Genomic DNA, 13,466 nt, shown 5'->3' with positions numbered 1-13,466 from the left:
ACACCTAGACCTTAAACATACCCCTTACTCTCTGGAATTTCTTCATCAAATTGGTCAAAGTCTTATTCCTCGGAGTTAGGGAAGAAGTGGCACCCCAACGGATTTGTGCAGTTAAGGATGGAAGGTCCTGTCATGCTGCTGCTCTGCTCTCTGCTGCTCTCAATTTTGGTATATTAATGAGACCTCCTGTCTTTCTTACTGGTGGTCTTTCTAGATATAATTTCATGTTTTCAGATGATAAATCTAATGATTTCTTAGACCTCTGTTCTATTCCATTTCCCTCTCTCTTGCTGTAAATCTATTGTTCTTATAGCTTCCTTTTAACCACAAAGGAAAATTTCATCTGTTGACTACTCAAGAATGTGTTTTTATGTATTTTCTCCACCCTAAGTTCACAGCTACTTTGTGTATTTCATTTTCCTGGTCCTGATGCCTTCTCAGTTAGGATTTGAACAAAGTCCCTCTACAGAATTATACTAAATTATTCCTACACTGATGGACCATTCTTGGATTGGGCATCAGCAATTCTCTTCCAGGAAACATCAGAATGACTCTAAAAAGAATAGACACTTTTCTTGCCTGCCTCTTTCTAAAGGCTGAATATACCCATATTATCCTTGGCTTGTTCAATTCCTTCTGATATTTGGAGGATGGGCCCTCCTCCCCAACCTCTCCTAAGCCCTCCAGAAACTGGGGAACCTTTGATCCCTTGCTTAGAAACCACAAAATTCTTCCTTACTTACCCACAGCTCCACCCACAAAGGATAGAGAGGCCCAAGAGCTGAGCCCCACCCTAGCTCTTAGTAACAGCCAACAGCCTCACATTGGATTTATACTTCTTGTCCCTTCATCTTCAGAATGCCTGACTCATACGCCTACAATGGAGCTTCAAGTGCTTTGAGCACTGGCTAATCAGGAACTAGGAGGCTCTTTCCAGAAACCATTGAAGCTCATCTGGGCCAAATTCATGGTGAAAAAGTTCGGGGTATAATAGTCAGCCAAACAAGCAGACACCAAGAAGCCCAAGAGTTCAATGACAGGGTAAGCTTCCTGGCTTTAGTGGCAATTGTCACTGAGCTCCAAAAAGTACTAATACCTGGATCTACTTTGTGAGACATCTTTTCTCTCCAGGTAGCCCTCAATCTCAGGGACTCCAGGTAGTCCTACTTCTACTAAGAAGTTAGTCACTCATTGAGATTCCTTCCCATACAAGAACTGTCTTTCCTGTTCCCTCCTCTATGTTCTACAAAGCTAATTCCAAACTAATCACTTCAATGAGTGTTCTCTGCCTCCTGGCTGGAGTAGGGACTGAGGGGCTGCCAGTTATCACAAACGTCTCAGCCCTTTTAATGGTATGGCTGTACTCCCTGTCCTACATTCCTAAGATAGAGGGTGGGCAGTAAGTGTCCATGGAAACCCTACACCACCTTATCTGTATACTGTAACTCCATATTTCCAAAGGACAATATAAGCTATAGAAGAAATGGCAGATCTAAGATCTATATTCATGGCAAAATACTAGGTAGCCACTGAAGAAAGCTGCAACTTGAGACTAGGCAAGCACACATATGAAACTTGAGACAATGCATGCAAAGAGAACCCAGGCATATGGGCTGTCTAGCTAGGTGTACATACATGTATACACACACACACACACACACACACACACACACAGTTAATTTATCTTCAATGACCTGGTGTTCACATCACACCTCTAGCATGCAGACTCTTGTGACAGATAGCCTAGACAGCCCATACCTCCTTCTCTCTCTCTTCTTCCAAAGGCAGGGATACAAGGATTAGGGTAATCTTTAACTTGGACCCTTCCCCTAAATCTTGACTTTTAAAAGACAGAGGGCATCTTGGCAAATTCCAAAGTATTCCTAACATCCTGGGCTATCTTGGCACCTGGCTCCTTACTATCCGACTAGAGTCCTAAACCATAGAATGAACCCATTAAGAGTAACTAAGAAAAAAAGACTACAGCTAGATGTACTACCCTTTCCCTCCAAGCCCAGTTCAGGTATCCAGATAGAGCTGAGGACTGTGCTCAAGCTCTCTAGGCCAGCTATGAGTCAGGAAGAGGGTAGAAGAGGGAAGGGTTTTGCTTGGAGGGCCCTCAGAGCTCCCCTAGAAAAGGCAGATTTTAAGCCTCCACACAAGATGTCAGCAGGACCCAAGCTTTTTATCTAGGTCCACTACATGATGTACCATCAGTTCAAGGCTTCTGCCTCCAGACCATCAGATGCCCCTGGGGAATTCCCAACACTGCAAAGCTACAAACACATGCAACTCTGCCAATGCTGTGCTGTGTTACTAGGGAGGAGTAAGTTGTGCTCTATGTAATGGAAATGGGACCCAGACATATAAAAATAAACATTTAAATAAATAAACAGGGGGGAAAGGAGAGGGAGAGGGAGAGAGACCTTGAGGTTCTTAAAGAGCAGTACCCTCTCTAACTGGTTCAGGGCTTTGGTCTGCTCCCCACTACTTAGCTCCAGTTTGTTGAGGAGACATGGAGAAATCTGTGAAAGACAGGCAAACGAATGATTTAAACAGAGTGAAATAAACTCAAACACACGCCAATAGGGCACCAGGCAGGAATGGGGATGAATGGCAGGGGAGAGGGGAAGGTCAGGTGCATGTACCAAAGAGCCAAGGGTCATCTCATGGGCAGAATCTATTAGGGGTACGAGCAAAATCCTCATCAGAGGCCTGTGAAGTCCAGGACCAGTTCATGACAGAAAGAGGCCATTCTTTTGATCATCATTCTTTTCCTAGGAGTTTGAGAACCTTCTGATCTGGACTCAGGCTTGATTTGTCTCTTCTACAGAAACCAGCCCAAGCATGAGCCCAGTCTAATGCAGCATAAGGGTAGGATTTGAGGCACAGCCTCTCTACGCTCCTACCTGCTTACAAGGCTGGGCTCTGAGGGGATGGCAGGACTTTCACCTTTATGAACATATATACTTTTAGCTCAGCCTGAAGGGTCTCACCAAGTTCCCATTAAGGACTGGCTCACCAGCATATGTGGTGGGTCAACAAAGATCAGCCAGAAAGGAAAAGTTAGAGGAGAAGAGGTATCTGGGAAAGAATAAATTTCTCAGTAAAGGAGTGATAGCTATTTCTAGATTCAAGGAGACCCATCTAGGCAAAAGCATGTCTCTGCTAAGCAAGGGTATCCAGGAAAATCCCCACAGCACTGTTGGGAGATTGATGTTTGGATGAGGGATGGCAGGTCGTACCTTCTTCATGTTGGTCCCTGCATAGTTTTTGGGTTCTTCTTTAAACTGAGGTAACCTATAAGATAGAGAATCTCGTGGATTATCATTAGGGATAGTAACAAATCTTCCCGTCCATGCCAGCCACAGCCCAAAGATCTCTGGGTCACAACATGCCCTGTCTCTAGGAAAAGCTAGGAAGAGAAGCAGGCTGATTTCACCCTTTTCAGAGCTTCAGGAATTTCAAATCACCACAGGAATTGGGTGATGTATGATACGGGCACTTTCTAAAAAAAGGTAGTCATAAGGGCAAGGCGACTAAGTGCCCTTGGAGTGTGGAGGCTCTTTTCATCCTTAAACTGACTCCTTCCTGCTTGTTCACTTGGCAAGTATTGCTGAAAGCCGCAAGATGGGTAAGGCAGTCTATTGAAACCCCAGGAGACTGGGCATAGGGTGTAAAGTAAAAGGCAGGTTGAAGTCTTGAAACAAGTAAATTTGAGCCTGAGGGGTAAGAAACTCTTTGCAGCAGGATCCAGGATTAGATCTAGATTATTTATAGATCCGAAAGCAAATGAAATCTCAGGGAGAGATTTTTTTTTAATAGACTATTTTTTAGAGCAATTTTAGGTTTACAGCAGAACTGAGTGTAAAGTATATTGATTTCCCACATAACCTCTGCCCCAACACATGCAGTCTCAAACAGAGATTCAAAGAGGATTAAAGCCCCCACCTCAGCTTTTCTCAAAATTAGTCTATTGAAAGGAGGTACAGGAAACAGGCAGTTTGGCATAGTATGAAAAGGTTTCCTGGGCCCTAGGTTGAGGCTAGGGTAACCAACAGTCTTGGTCTGCCTGAGACTGAGGGGTCTGTGGAATGTGAGACTTTCAGTGCCAAAATGAGGACAGTCTCACCAAACCAGGATTATTGGTCACCCTAGGCTTGGTCCTTCCTAACAGATATCGGGCTGAGCTCTGGGAGCTCAGCAACCTGTTCCAGGCTCCCTTGAGTTTGGCTTCCTCTCTGGTTTCCCTTTCCCAGCTGCTACCTGCACAGAAACAGACACAAGTTTAGGAAGTAGAATGAGCTCCATCAGCCTAAATCAAATACCCTCTGCCTCCCCCTGAGGCCAAGCCAGATCCCTCCTCCTTCTCCCTTGCTCAGTAACCCTGGGCCCAGAGAACCACCCCCATCCATAATCCCAGTGGCCTCTGATGTGGCTGTGGGGTTGGCCAGGTCCCTGAAGTGGCTATGTGGAAGCAGGCAGGCTCAAGAGGCCTGGGCAGCCAGGCTGAAGCAAACAGCAGCAGGTTTACCTTGTGAAGAGCAGCTGCACCATGTCTACGAGAGTGTGCTCTGCGGATTTTCTCAATAACTCTGCACAGGCAAAAACAAATAACACAGGTGTCATTACTTGCTGTGCTATTATCAGGAGGCTTCTCAGAGCAGACTCCCCTCCAAACCTTGTTTACTAAGGATTATTCCAAACTTATTAAAACCAGCTCCAGCTCAGCCTGGCAGCCATAACTTCACTGGCCCACTAGGTGACACTACTGAGTCAGAAAAAAAGGGGGTACAATGATGTGTCTCGGGGGTTGCAGGCTGGTTTCAATCCCAGAAACCCCAAGGGAGAGAAATTTGGTGCTTGGGCTGAGTCAGTCTGGGGTCTATCCCAATTCCTGCCCTGGCACAATGAGCTATGGTCTCTATCTTAGCTGTACAACAAACAGCAAGTACACAGACTTCTAGACCCCTATGGCTCCAAAAGGTAGATAATGGAGAAGCCCTGAGTTTTCCATCTCTCTGGAGTTCAGAGCATCCGGTATTCAGACTCACACTGGCCCCAGGAATCGCGATGGGCTAAATACTCAAGCACCTACCACTGAGCCTCATTTCAAAGCAGATCCGGAAACAAGACTGCATAATTTCACACACAGATTCATTGGTTAGGTGGGCACCCACTGGGGTCAGCAACAGAGTCCGAAGCACCTACCAGAAAGAAAGAGGAGATACCATGATAAACAAGGCAGGCTGAGTACAAAGGGGTGTACCTGAGAGGGCAGAAGCTGACTCCTGTTCCTCTAGTCTCTTATGGAAGCATTCAGGGGAAAGAGAAGTTAGCAAGAACACTGACGTTGTTTCAGTTTGGCGGGAGGCCCGGGGGGGGTCTTCCAGGAGCTTGTCTTGGGAACTGTGTCTTTACTCTCTGAATGAACCTGACATAGTTCAGCACTCATACCAGCCCTAGCCCAGAAGTCCAATAGATAGATGAACAGCAGAGATATGGTATGCCAGAGTTACAAGTGTATTAAGGGCTTCTGGTATTTGATATCAATTCACATAAAGCTTTTAATTATTTTCCTCATAAAAAGCTTTTACTTTGGGTACCCGAGCTGCCTGTTTGGAAATAAAGTAGCCCCCTAAGCCCCAGTGGAGTCAAAACACAGCTTCATGCTGCATCTGGTTAAGTAGAGCCTGTGGCACCAGCTCCTGGCCATTAGCCTAATTGCTCTTCCCCTCCATTTACCTGAAGGATTTTCATCAGGACAACTTCATCACTGGCAGGATCCGTGCCCACAAAACGAGCATGAGTGACAGCATCTGCCATGTTCTCCATGCCCTCTGCTGTGCCCTCATTAACGGGATCTGCTCAAGCAAAAAAGGAAAGACAAAGTGACATGCAGAGACAGAAAAAGCAAGACATCCTGTCTAGGGACTGCTTTGAGAGACTAGTGTTCTCCTCTCCAGCAACCTAACCTGTGGTTCCTTGTGCTTCCTGAGAATTTTTGTGCTTAACCAGCCTTAACAAGCTCTTCAACACAAACTCCACTGTGCTAAACAGTAGTTCTAAAACTTAGGTGTATGTCAGAATCACTTGGAGGACCTGTTGAAAATAAAAATTGCTGGGCTCCACTGTGAGGATTTTTGACTTAGTAACTTTAGAGTGGGGTCTGAAAATGTGCATTTCCCAGGTGAAGTTAATACTGCTGGTCAGGCAATCACACTTTGGGACTCACTGATGTAAAGCTGCTCATTTCATAGAGGAATGGCCTGGAAATATAGGTGTTTTTGACCCAAAGCTGGGGTTGAGTAGGAGCTGAGCTTTGAATGCTAAGGTTGCAACAGCTTTTTCATCTGTTCTCTTTTAATGCATCTCTCCATGGCTGCTTTTGGAGTTTTGTGTTCAGGTACAGCTGAGGTAAGGGAACTATGAAAGAAATGGACAGTTATTGCTGCCAATACTGGTATCTGGGTGCCACATGACAGCAAACTAGAGACCTCTTCCTGCTTCCATTTCATTGTTATTTAAAACAATATGACACAGGGCAAGAATCCTTTTGCCAGCTTAACGAGCAGTAGAAGAGAAAGGGACAAACTAACCAGGACTGGAGGCTGGCTAACTGAGGAGTAGGAGAGAGGGAGAATTTTAGTTGTGAATAACAGGGGAGAAGCTAGTTCAGAAAACCAGTGCCATGCTGGAAACTAACACAAATGCTGCCAAGGGAGAAACTCTACTCCCATTCATGTGTTATATATCCACAAGAATAAATATCCAAAAAAAGTGGCCTCCATCAAGGCCTACAAGGATCCTGCCTGGATTGCCCTTGAAAGGGGAGCATAAGTAGGAAAAAAAAAGGGGGGCAGGGACATGACAAAGCTTTGTGAGTGACAGAGCAAGTTGCTCCATGGTGTAATGCTGGAACACCTCCTAGTTTTAAGTATTGGAGACTAGAAGAAATTACTACCATTTTCTCTTTTCTGGTATCTGAAATTAATGGAGTTCCTGATTCTAAAGCTCAAGGGATGCCTGAGAAACAAGAACATTTCTCTTGCAACAATGAGCCAGAATACGGAGTTGTTTTCTTCTTTCTCTTCTGTCCTGGGCAGTCTCTGACACTTAGTCAAAAAGACTTTGTCCTACTTACAGCATGCCTCTATCAGCATCAGGAATAGCTGATTGCTTTAGAGGTCATGTTGAAGGAAGCCAATTCATGATGATAAATAGTGTGTGGGGTGACCCAGCTCCTTTCACCCCAACTTTCCTTGTTTCTCCCAATCAACACAGAAAATCCTATATTCTCAAGGCCCTTGCTTGAGTCTTCTCTCACAGCTCCTCCTGACAGTCCTTATTCAGGCCTTGAGGGTCCATAGCAGAACCTTTCCTTGCACAGGAAATCCAGATCCTTCTCAGGGTTGTGTGGTGTTTCACAGCTAAGTGAATGGCAGCCTTGCTCCCATCTCACAAGGCTCCTGGGGATCCATTTCTTCCCCTCTTTCAGTAATCTCCCTTGTTAAAGTAGTTCAAGCCCTTCTGATTTCTTTGTGGCTCTTATCTTCTGAGCTTGCATGAAGTAGCAAAGTTAATTTTTTTAAAAGACAGGTAGGAGTGACAAGTCTTTAGAACCACAGGCAGGGCCTGCCAGCAAACCAAGCAATCAGTGGCACAAATCCTGGTCTGGCAGCTGTGTGGAGCTAAACAAAAGGCTGGTCCTTGGAGTAGGACCTAAAATATTTCTATAAGCCTTGGGACACATACAAGGGGTGTAAGATAGTTCTTTTAGAAGGGCAGCCTAAACAAAAGATTGTTTGGCTTGGGTTCACTTAGCAGACCTTGTCTTCTCCAGGCCCCTTCCTTAGAATGGCCACTCTGGAGCAGACTGCAGGGAAATGTGCCAATCTCACCTTCTTTGCCTTCTGCTTTCATACACTCCTTCCTGCCCCTTTTCTCATGCCCACTGCAATCACCACCTCCAGCATTCTCTTTTCCCACCACAGGAAACTCCAATGACCAGCTGGCCTGAGGTCTCCAATGACCAGCTTGTGTGCCAAGCCCAGGAAGGGGAGAGAGTACACTGACAAGAGAACAGAGGGAAAAGGCACAGAGGGCAGCAGCTAGAGGCCACGAAGAAAGATGACCTGCAGGTGGTGCTCAGGACAAGGCTGGAAGTAGCTGGGCCCGATCTGTGCTTAGGAAAAGTATAAAGCTAGGACTAGGATGCCTGGAGAGACTGATGCATCCATTCAGAACCTAGCTGGCACCCAGGACTCCTGCTCAGGATCCAGAATGCTTTAGCTAAGCAAATCCAACTTTCTAGAAAAGATAAAGAGTTTTCTTCCCCTGAACTAAAAGTCGTTTTCCTTTCTGGCTAGCTAGAGCCTGAGCTATCTCTTTTCTCTCTCCCTACTTCAAAACAAAGACAGCTGCCTGTTTCCTATGTTTCTCACCCTTTCACTTTCCTATGTTCCTCACCCTTGCACATGGACTGGCAATAGGGGAAAAGGATTTCAGGATCCTGAGTGACAAGACCAACTAAAAAGGAAATAAAAAAAGAAAATATAAACAAATTCAGAGATAACCAATAGATTGGATAAAATATTTGGGCTACACTCACAGAGAAGACAAGCAGTGACTCTCTGGCATCTTATTACACTGATGGACCGTGACTGCAATGGGGTATTGGGGGGACTCGTAATATGGGTGAATGTAGCAACCACATTGTTTTTCTTGTGAAACCTTCATAGGAATGTATGTCAATGATATCTTAATAAAAAAAATATTTGGACTACATGGAGAGAAAACATTTGTACTACTGTGACAAACAATGGGTTAATATCTCCACTATACAAAGAGCTCCTACAAATTGACAAGAAAAACAAAAACAATAAGGAGAAGAAATTAAAATGTTCAATCTCAAGGAAATAAAACAACAAAATACAGTTTTCACCTACCAAATTAGCACAAATAAAGAATACTAATAATATTCAGTGCTGATGCCAGGATGGGGAAATGGAAACTCTCAAACATTACTGTTTAAAGTGCAAATGTGGTCATTTTTGGGGAAGGCAACATGGTAGTACCTATGAAAATGTAATATACACATGGCCTCTAATCCAGAAATTTCAAGTACAGGGATCTGTTATACAAAAGGAAAATTAATAAATAAGGACATGTGATTCTTTTAACATCTTCCATGTTGACAGATAGTAACTGCACTAATGGGGGTGAGGATTTCACAATATACGTAACTGTTGAACCACTGTGTTGTATACTTGAGACCAATATAGGATTATATATCAATGATACTTCAATTAGGAAAAAAAGAAAAAAAATGAAATGAGGGCATATGAACAGGATGCTTATTTCAGCATTATTTATGATGGCTCAAAATAGGAAACAACCTAAATATTAAATATTAATCAATAAGAAAACAATAAAATGAATTGTGCTACATCTATACTTGGAAATTATATGGGTACTAAGAACAAAAAAATCTTACCAGGGGTTGAGGGAAGGGGGAAATGGTGTATCATTACTTAATGGTTAGAGTTTCTTTTTGGTGTGAAGAAAAAGTTTAAGAAATAGATGGTGGTAATGGTTGTGCAACATTGTGAATGTAATTAACGCCACTGAATTATATACTTAAAAATGATAAAAATGACATCTTATATTACACATATTTTTCCGCAATAAAAAAAATATACACACTTACCAGATTTAAGATCAGTAAGTTCTGAGGGTGTAATTAAGTGTAGTGACTATAGTTAATAATACTGTATTATACGTTTGAAAGTTGCTAAGAGAGTTGATCTTAAAAGTTCTCATCACAATCCTACCATTTGCAATAACATGGATGGAGCTAGAGGGTATTATGCTCAGTGAAATAAGCCAGGTGGAAAAAGACAAGTACCAAACGATTTCACTCATACATGGAGTATAAGAACAAAGAAAAAAACTAAACTGAAGGAACAAAACAGCAGCAGACTCACAGAACCCAAGAATGGACCAACAGTTACCAAAGGGAAGGACTGGGGATGATGGGTAGGAAGGGAGGGATAAGGGGAAAAATAAAAGGCATTACTGTTAGCAGACATAATGTAGGGGTGGGGCATGGGAAGGGTTGTACAACACAGAGAAGACAAGTAGTGATTCTATAGCATCTTACTATGCTGATGGACAGTGACTGTAATGGGTTATATGGGAGGGACTTGGTGATGGGGGGAGTCTAGTAACCATAATGTTCCTCATGTAATTGTAGATTCATGATACAGAAAAAAAAAAGAGTTCTCATCATAAGAAAAAGAACTTGTAACTATGTGAGGTGATGAATGTTAACTAAACTTATTGTGGTAATCATTTTGCCATATATAAACATGTCTAATTCACTGAGAAGTGACTGGTGGTTACCATGGGGGGAAGGGTGGGTGTGGGGAGGGTGAGGGGGATAAAGGGGCACAAAAATCCTCAATCATATAGAAGTTGGTCGTGGGGACAGTGGTACAGCGTGGAGAATATAGTCAGTGATTCTGTAACATCTTCCTATGTTGACAGATAGTAACTGCAGTAGTGGGGGTGAGGATTTAATAATATGGGTAACGAACTTTGTATACTTAAAACCAACATAAGATTGTATATCAATGATATTTCAGTAAATAAATATGTCTAATTATGTAGTATACCTTAAACTAGTATGTTATACATCAATTATATCTCAATAAAACTGGTAGACAAAAGAAAAAATCAGATGGAAAATTATCATATACATTTTCTGAGTTAATACTATTAAGAAGAAAATATGTAGCACATAATCCTATTTTTTAAAAGGTGATACTTTATATATATTTATATACATATAGAGAAAGGTATAGAAAGATTCAAACCAGCCTATTAACATTATTTATCTAAAGAAGGGGAGGACCACTGAGAAAGAGGAAAGACCATTTTTTTATACACTTTGTTTAATTTCTTAAAATAATAATGTATTATATTTGAAAAATAAATTTAAAAATAAACCAAACCAAAAACAGACCTCAAAGGGAACCATACCCTTAACTCCCCCCAACAAATCATGAAGAAACCAGAGTCTCAAGGAAACCTACCCTCCCTCTGCACTCTGCACAAACTGAGTCAAACAGCATGAAGAGGAACCAAAAACAATCCTATTCCTCTTCTACAAGGAAACAGATGACTGGGAAAAATTTTCCAGTATCACCAGCTCATTGCCAAAAGCCTGACTACCCCAGGAGACAGGAAACGAAGCACTGGGGTCATCCAACAAAGCCTGAGCTCTCACCTATAAGCACATAGGAGAGGAACTTGTTGACAGAAGTGAGCGCCAGTCCAGTGATAGGGCCAGTGGTATCTTCAGAGCGAATCACTTCCAGAAATGGACGAAGGAACACATTGGGCTCAATTTGTGAGAGTTCTGCAAGAAAAGAAACAAGAATGAAGCGATGCCATCTAACAAAAAGCTAAGCCCTAGAAAATGGCCCTTCTTATCTGTGTGCCTTGATGCTAGGATTCTTAGTTGTTGGATCAATCTTCCTCCCTCTAGATTACCTTGAATCAAATCCCACACACTATACATTTTATCTGTAAAATTTTTAGTATGTAGCTCTAAAAATTAAGTAGCTTAAAAAACTACAGTAGCATCATCATGCTTGAAAAATTGACAAAATGCTTAAGATGGTATATTTTATGTTATATATATTTTACCACAATTATAAAATTAACAGTAATTCTTTAATATCAGTAAATATAGATGGGTCAGTTTTCCATGTCCAACTCACCACCCTCCCTAGTGACACACAGGTAAACCTCATCTAGAGTGCAGCCATCATGGCCAAAAAGATCCCAGGATGAGCTGCTGTCTTTATGTCTTTTGCTGTTATAGTCAAGGTCACTTCTCTTAAAAGAATGTGGTACATCCCCAGAAGGCAAGAGGAAACCTTGAGGTTTACAGTCCCTTCCTAAAAAATAAACAAGGAAAGAACAAAAAGTTGGGCTATCCCTACTCATGGAGGCAGTTTGTAATCTTGGAAGCCCCTAACCACTCTTCAGCCTCCCTTCTGCCTACAACAAGCAGAGGGCTAACTGCCTTGAAATGAAGGGGCATTTCATAATCTTTATTTTACAGATGAGGAAAAAAAGGTTATAAAATACATGACTGACCTCAAATCACACAGCCAATAAGAAGCAGAGTTGGGATTTGAAATCAGTCTATATATATGGTTCTAAAACTTGTAAAACCATTATATGTATTCTACCTAATTATCAGCACATACTCCTGAATTTAGATTTCATTCCAGCTCTAAGAAGCTACACTACACTGGACTTGCTCCCTACCTTACTCGACCCAAGGTTTGTTTCTCTAGAGTCTGCTATGCTTTCATTTTTCCAGGACTAGATCCCTAAACACCTTCCTAAATAGGCCAGAAAGATTTAGGCACTTGATCAAGGCTGCCCACTTTTAGAGACAAAAGGAAGCTGGGTTTCCTAAGCACCTTCATTTTCATGCAAATGAAGGAGCTTCCCAGTCAAAGCCTACCACCCCCCTCTCTGGGTAAACATTCCCTGCGCCCGGCTGCTCCTCAGATTAATGCTTTAATTAATTGGCAGATTGGGTAGCATTTTCTGAGCTTGTCTGTACAGTGATCACATCAGCTGTATAAAACCTGCTTCTCATCCCCCACTACTCCCACCTAGAAATGTACAATTCGCAGAAAAAACCTAGAGAAAAACCTTTCTATGTGTGAGGTGCTAGAGGGTTGAGATGTAAGGAATAGAAATATTTGGAAGAACTGAAATACATAAAATACTTTTAAAAGAATATTTACAAATTTGAAGTCTCTAGTCTTGCTGCCATAGGAACACAACTATATTATATACAATTCAGTCTGTAATTTTTTAAATGGTCATGTTTGGTATATTTGAGATATAAAAGTCTAGATGGAAAAAAAAATCTTTGAGATGTGGGACAGGCGACAGATTTTCCGAGCTTTCATCCAGTTGCTGTAACTACACTTGCTTCATGCCTTCCTTCATGAGGATGAAACACTGGGGTAATTTTACAGCCATGGTGTGACAGTCAGGGCCATCAGCATTCTGACTCTTAAAAAAAATTCTTTTTTTCTAATTTGGTAAAAATTAAACTGACTCTGTGGTATAGAGTTGTATAAATGTTAACACATGCATAGATCCCTGTCACCACAGTGGCAATCAGGATACAGAACAGTTTCATTGCCCAGGGAACTCCCTCTGTTTTCCCTCTGCAGTCACACCCTATGCCTGTCAACCACTGATCTATGTTCCATCACCATCAAGGAAGTCATATAAATGGAACTGTATAGTGCATAACCTTTTGAAACTGGCTTCTTTCACTCAGTATGATGCCTTTGAGATTCCTCTACTAAACTACTGCATAGATCAACAGCTTGTTCCCTTTTCATTGCTGAGGAGTATTCCATTGC

At 42.2% G+C, this 13,466-nt stretch overlaps 1 protein-coding gene across 8 annotated transcripts in view; it reads right to left on the bottom strand.

The window, feature by feature from the left end:
- The window catches only part of GBF1 (golgi brefeldin A resistant guanine nucleotide exchange factor 1), a 131,115-nt gene that overhangs the window by 30,106 nt on the left and 87,543 nt on the right, over window positions 1-13,466 (bottom strand). For 5 of the 8 annotated variants that reach the window (XM_057506254.1, XM_036898634.2, XM_036898633.2 and 2 more), the window contains 5 exons: window positions 11,291-11,422; window positions 5,746-5,864; window positions 5,099-5,207; window positions 4,535-4,595; window positions 3,246-3,300 (listed from right to left, as the gene is read on the bottom strand). In XM_057506254.1, the coding sequence (XP_057362237.1) occupies window positions 3,246-3,300; window positions 4,535-4,595; window positions 5,099-5,207; window positions 5,746-5,864; window positions 11,291-11,422 (476 nt within the window). Of the gene's footprint in view, window positions 1-2,426; window positions 3,169-3,245; window positions 3,301-4,534; window positions 4,596-5,098; window positions 5,208-5,745; window positions 5,865-11,290; window positions 11,423-13,466 lie in introns of those variants that run through there. The other 3 variants (XM_036898628.2, XM_057506257.1, XM_057506256.1) reach the window with 2 other exon arrangements.

Source organism: Manis pentadactyla, chromosome 8 (assembly GCF_030020395.1).
Source record: "Manis pentadactyla isolate mManPen7 chromosome 8, mManPen7.hap1, whole genome shotgun sequence".
In the NCBI taxonomy this organism is placed as follows: domain Eukaryota; kingdom Metazoa; phylum Chordata; class Mammalia; order Pholidota; family Manidae; genus Manis; species Manis pentadactyla.
Note: the sequence above shows the minus strand (reverse complement) of the source record. Positions and strands in the feature narration are given on the sequence as shown.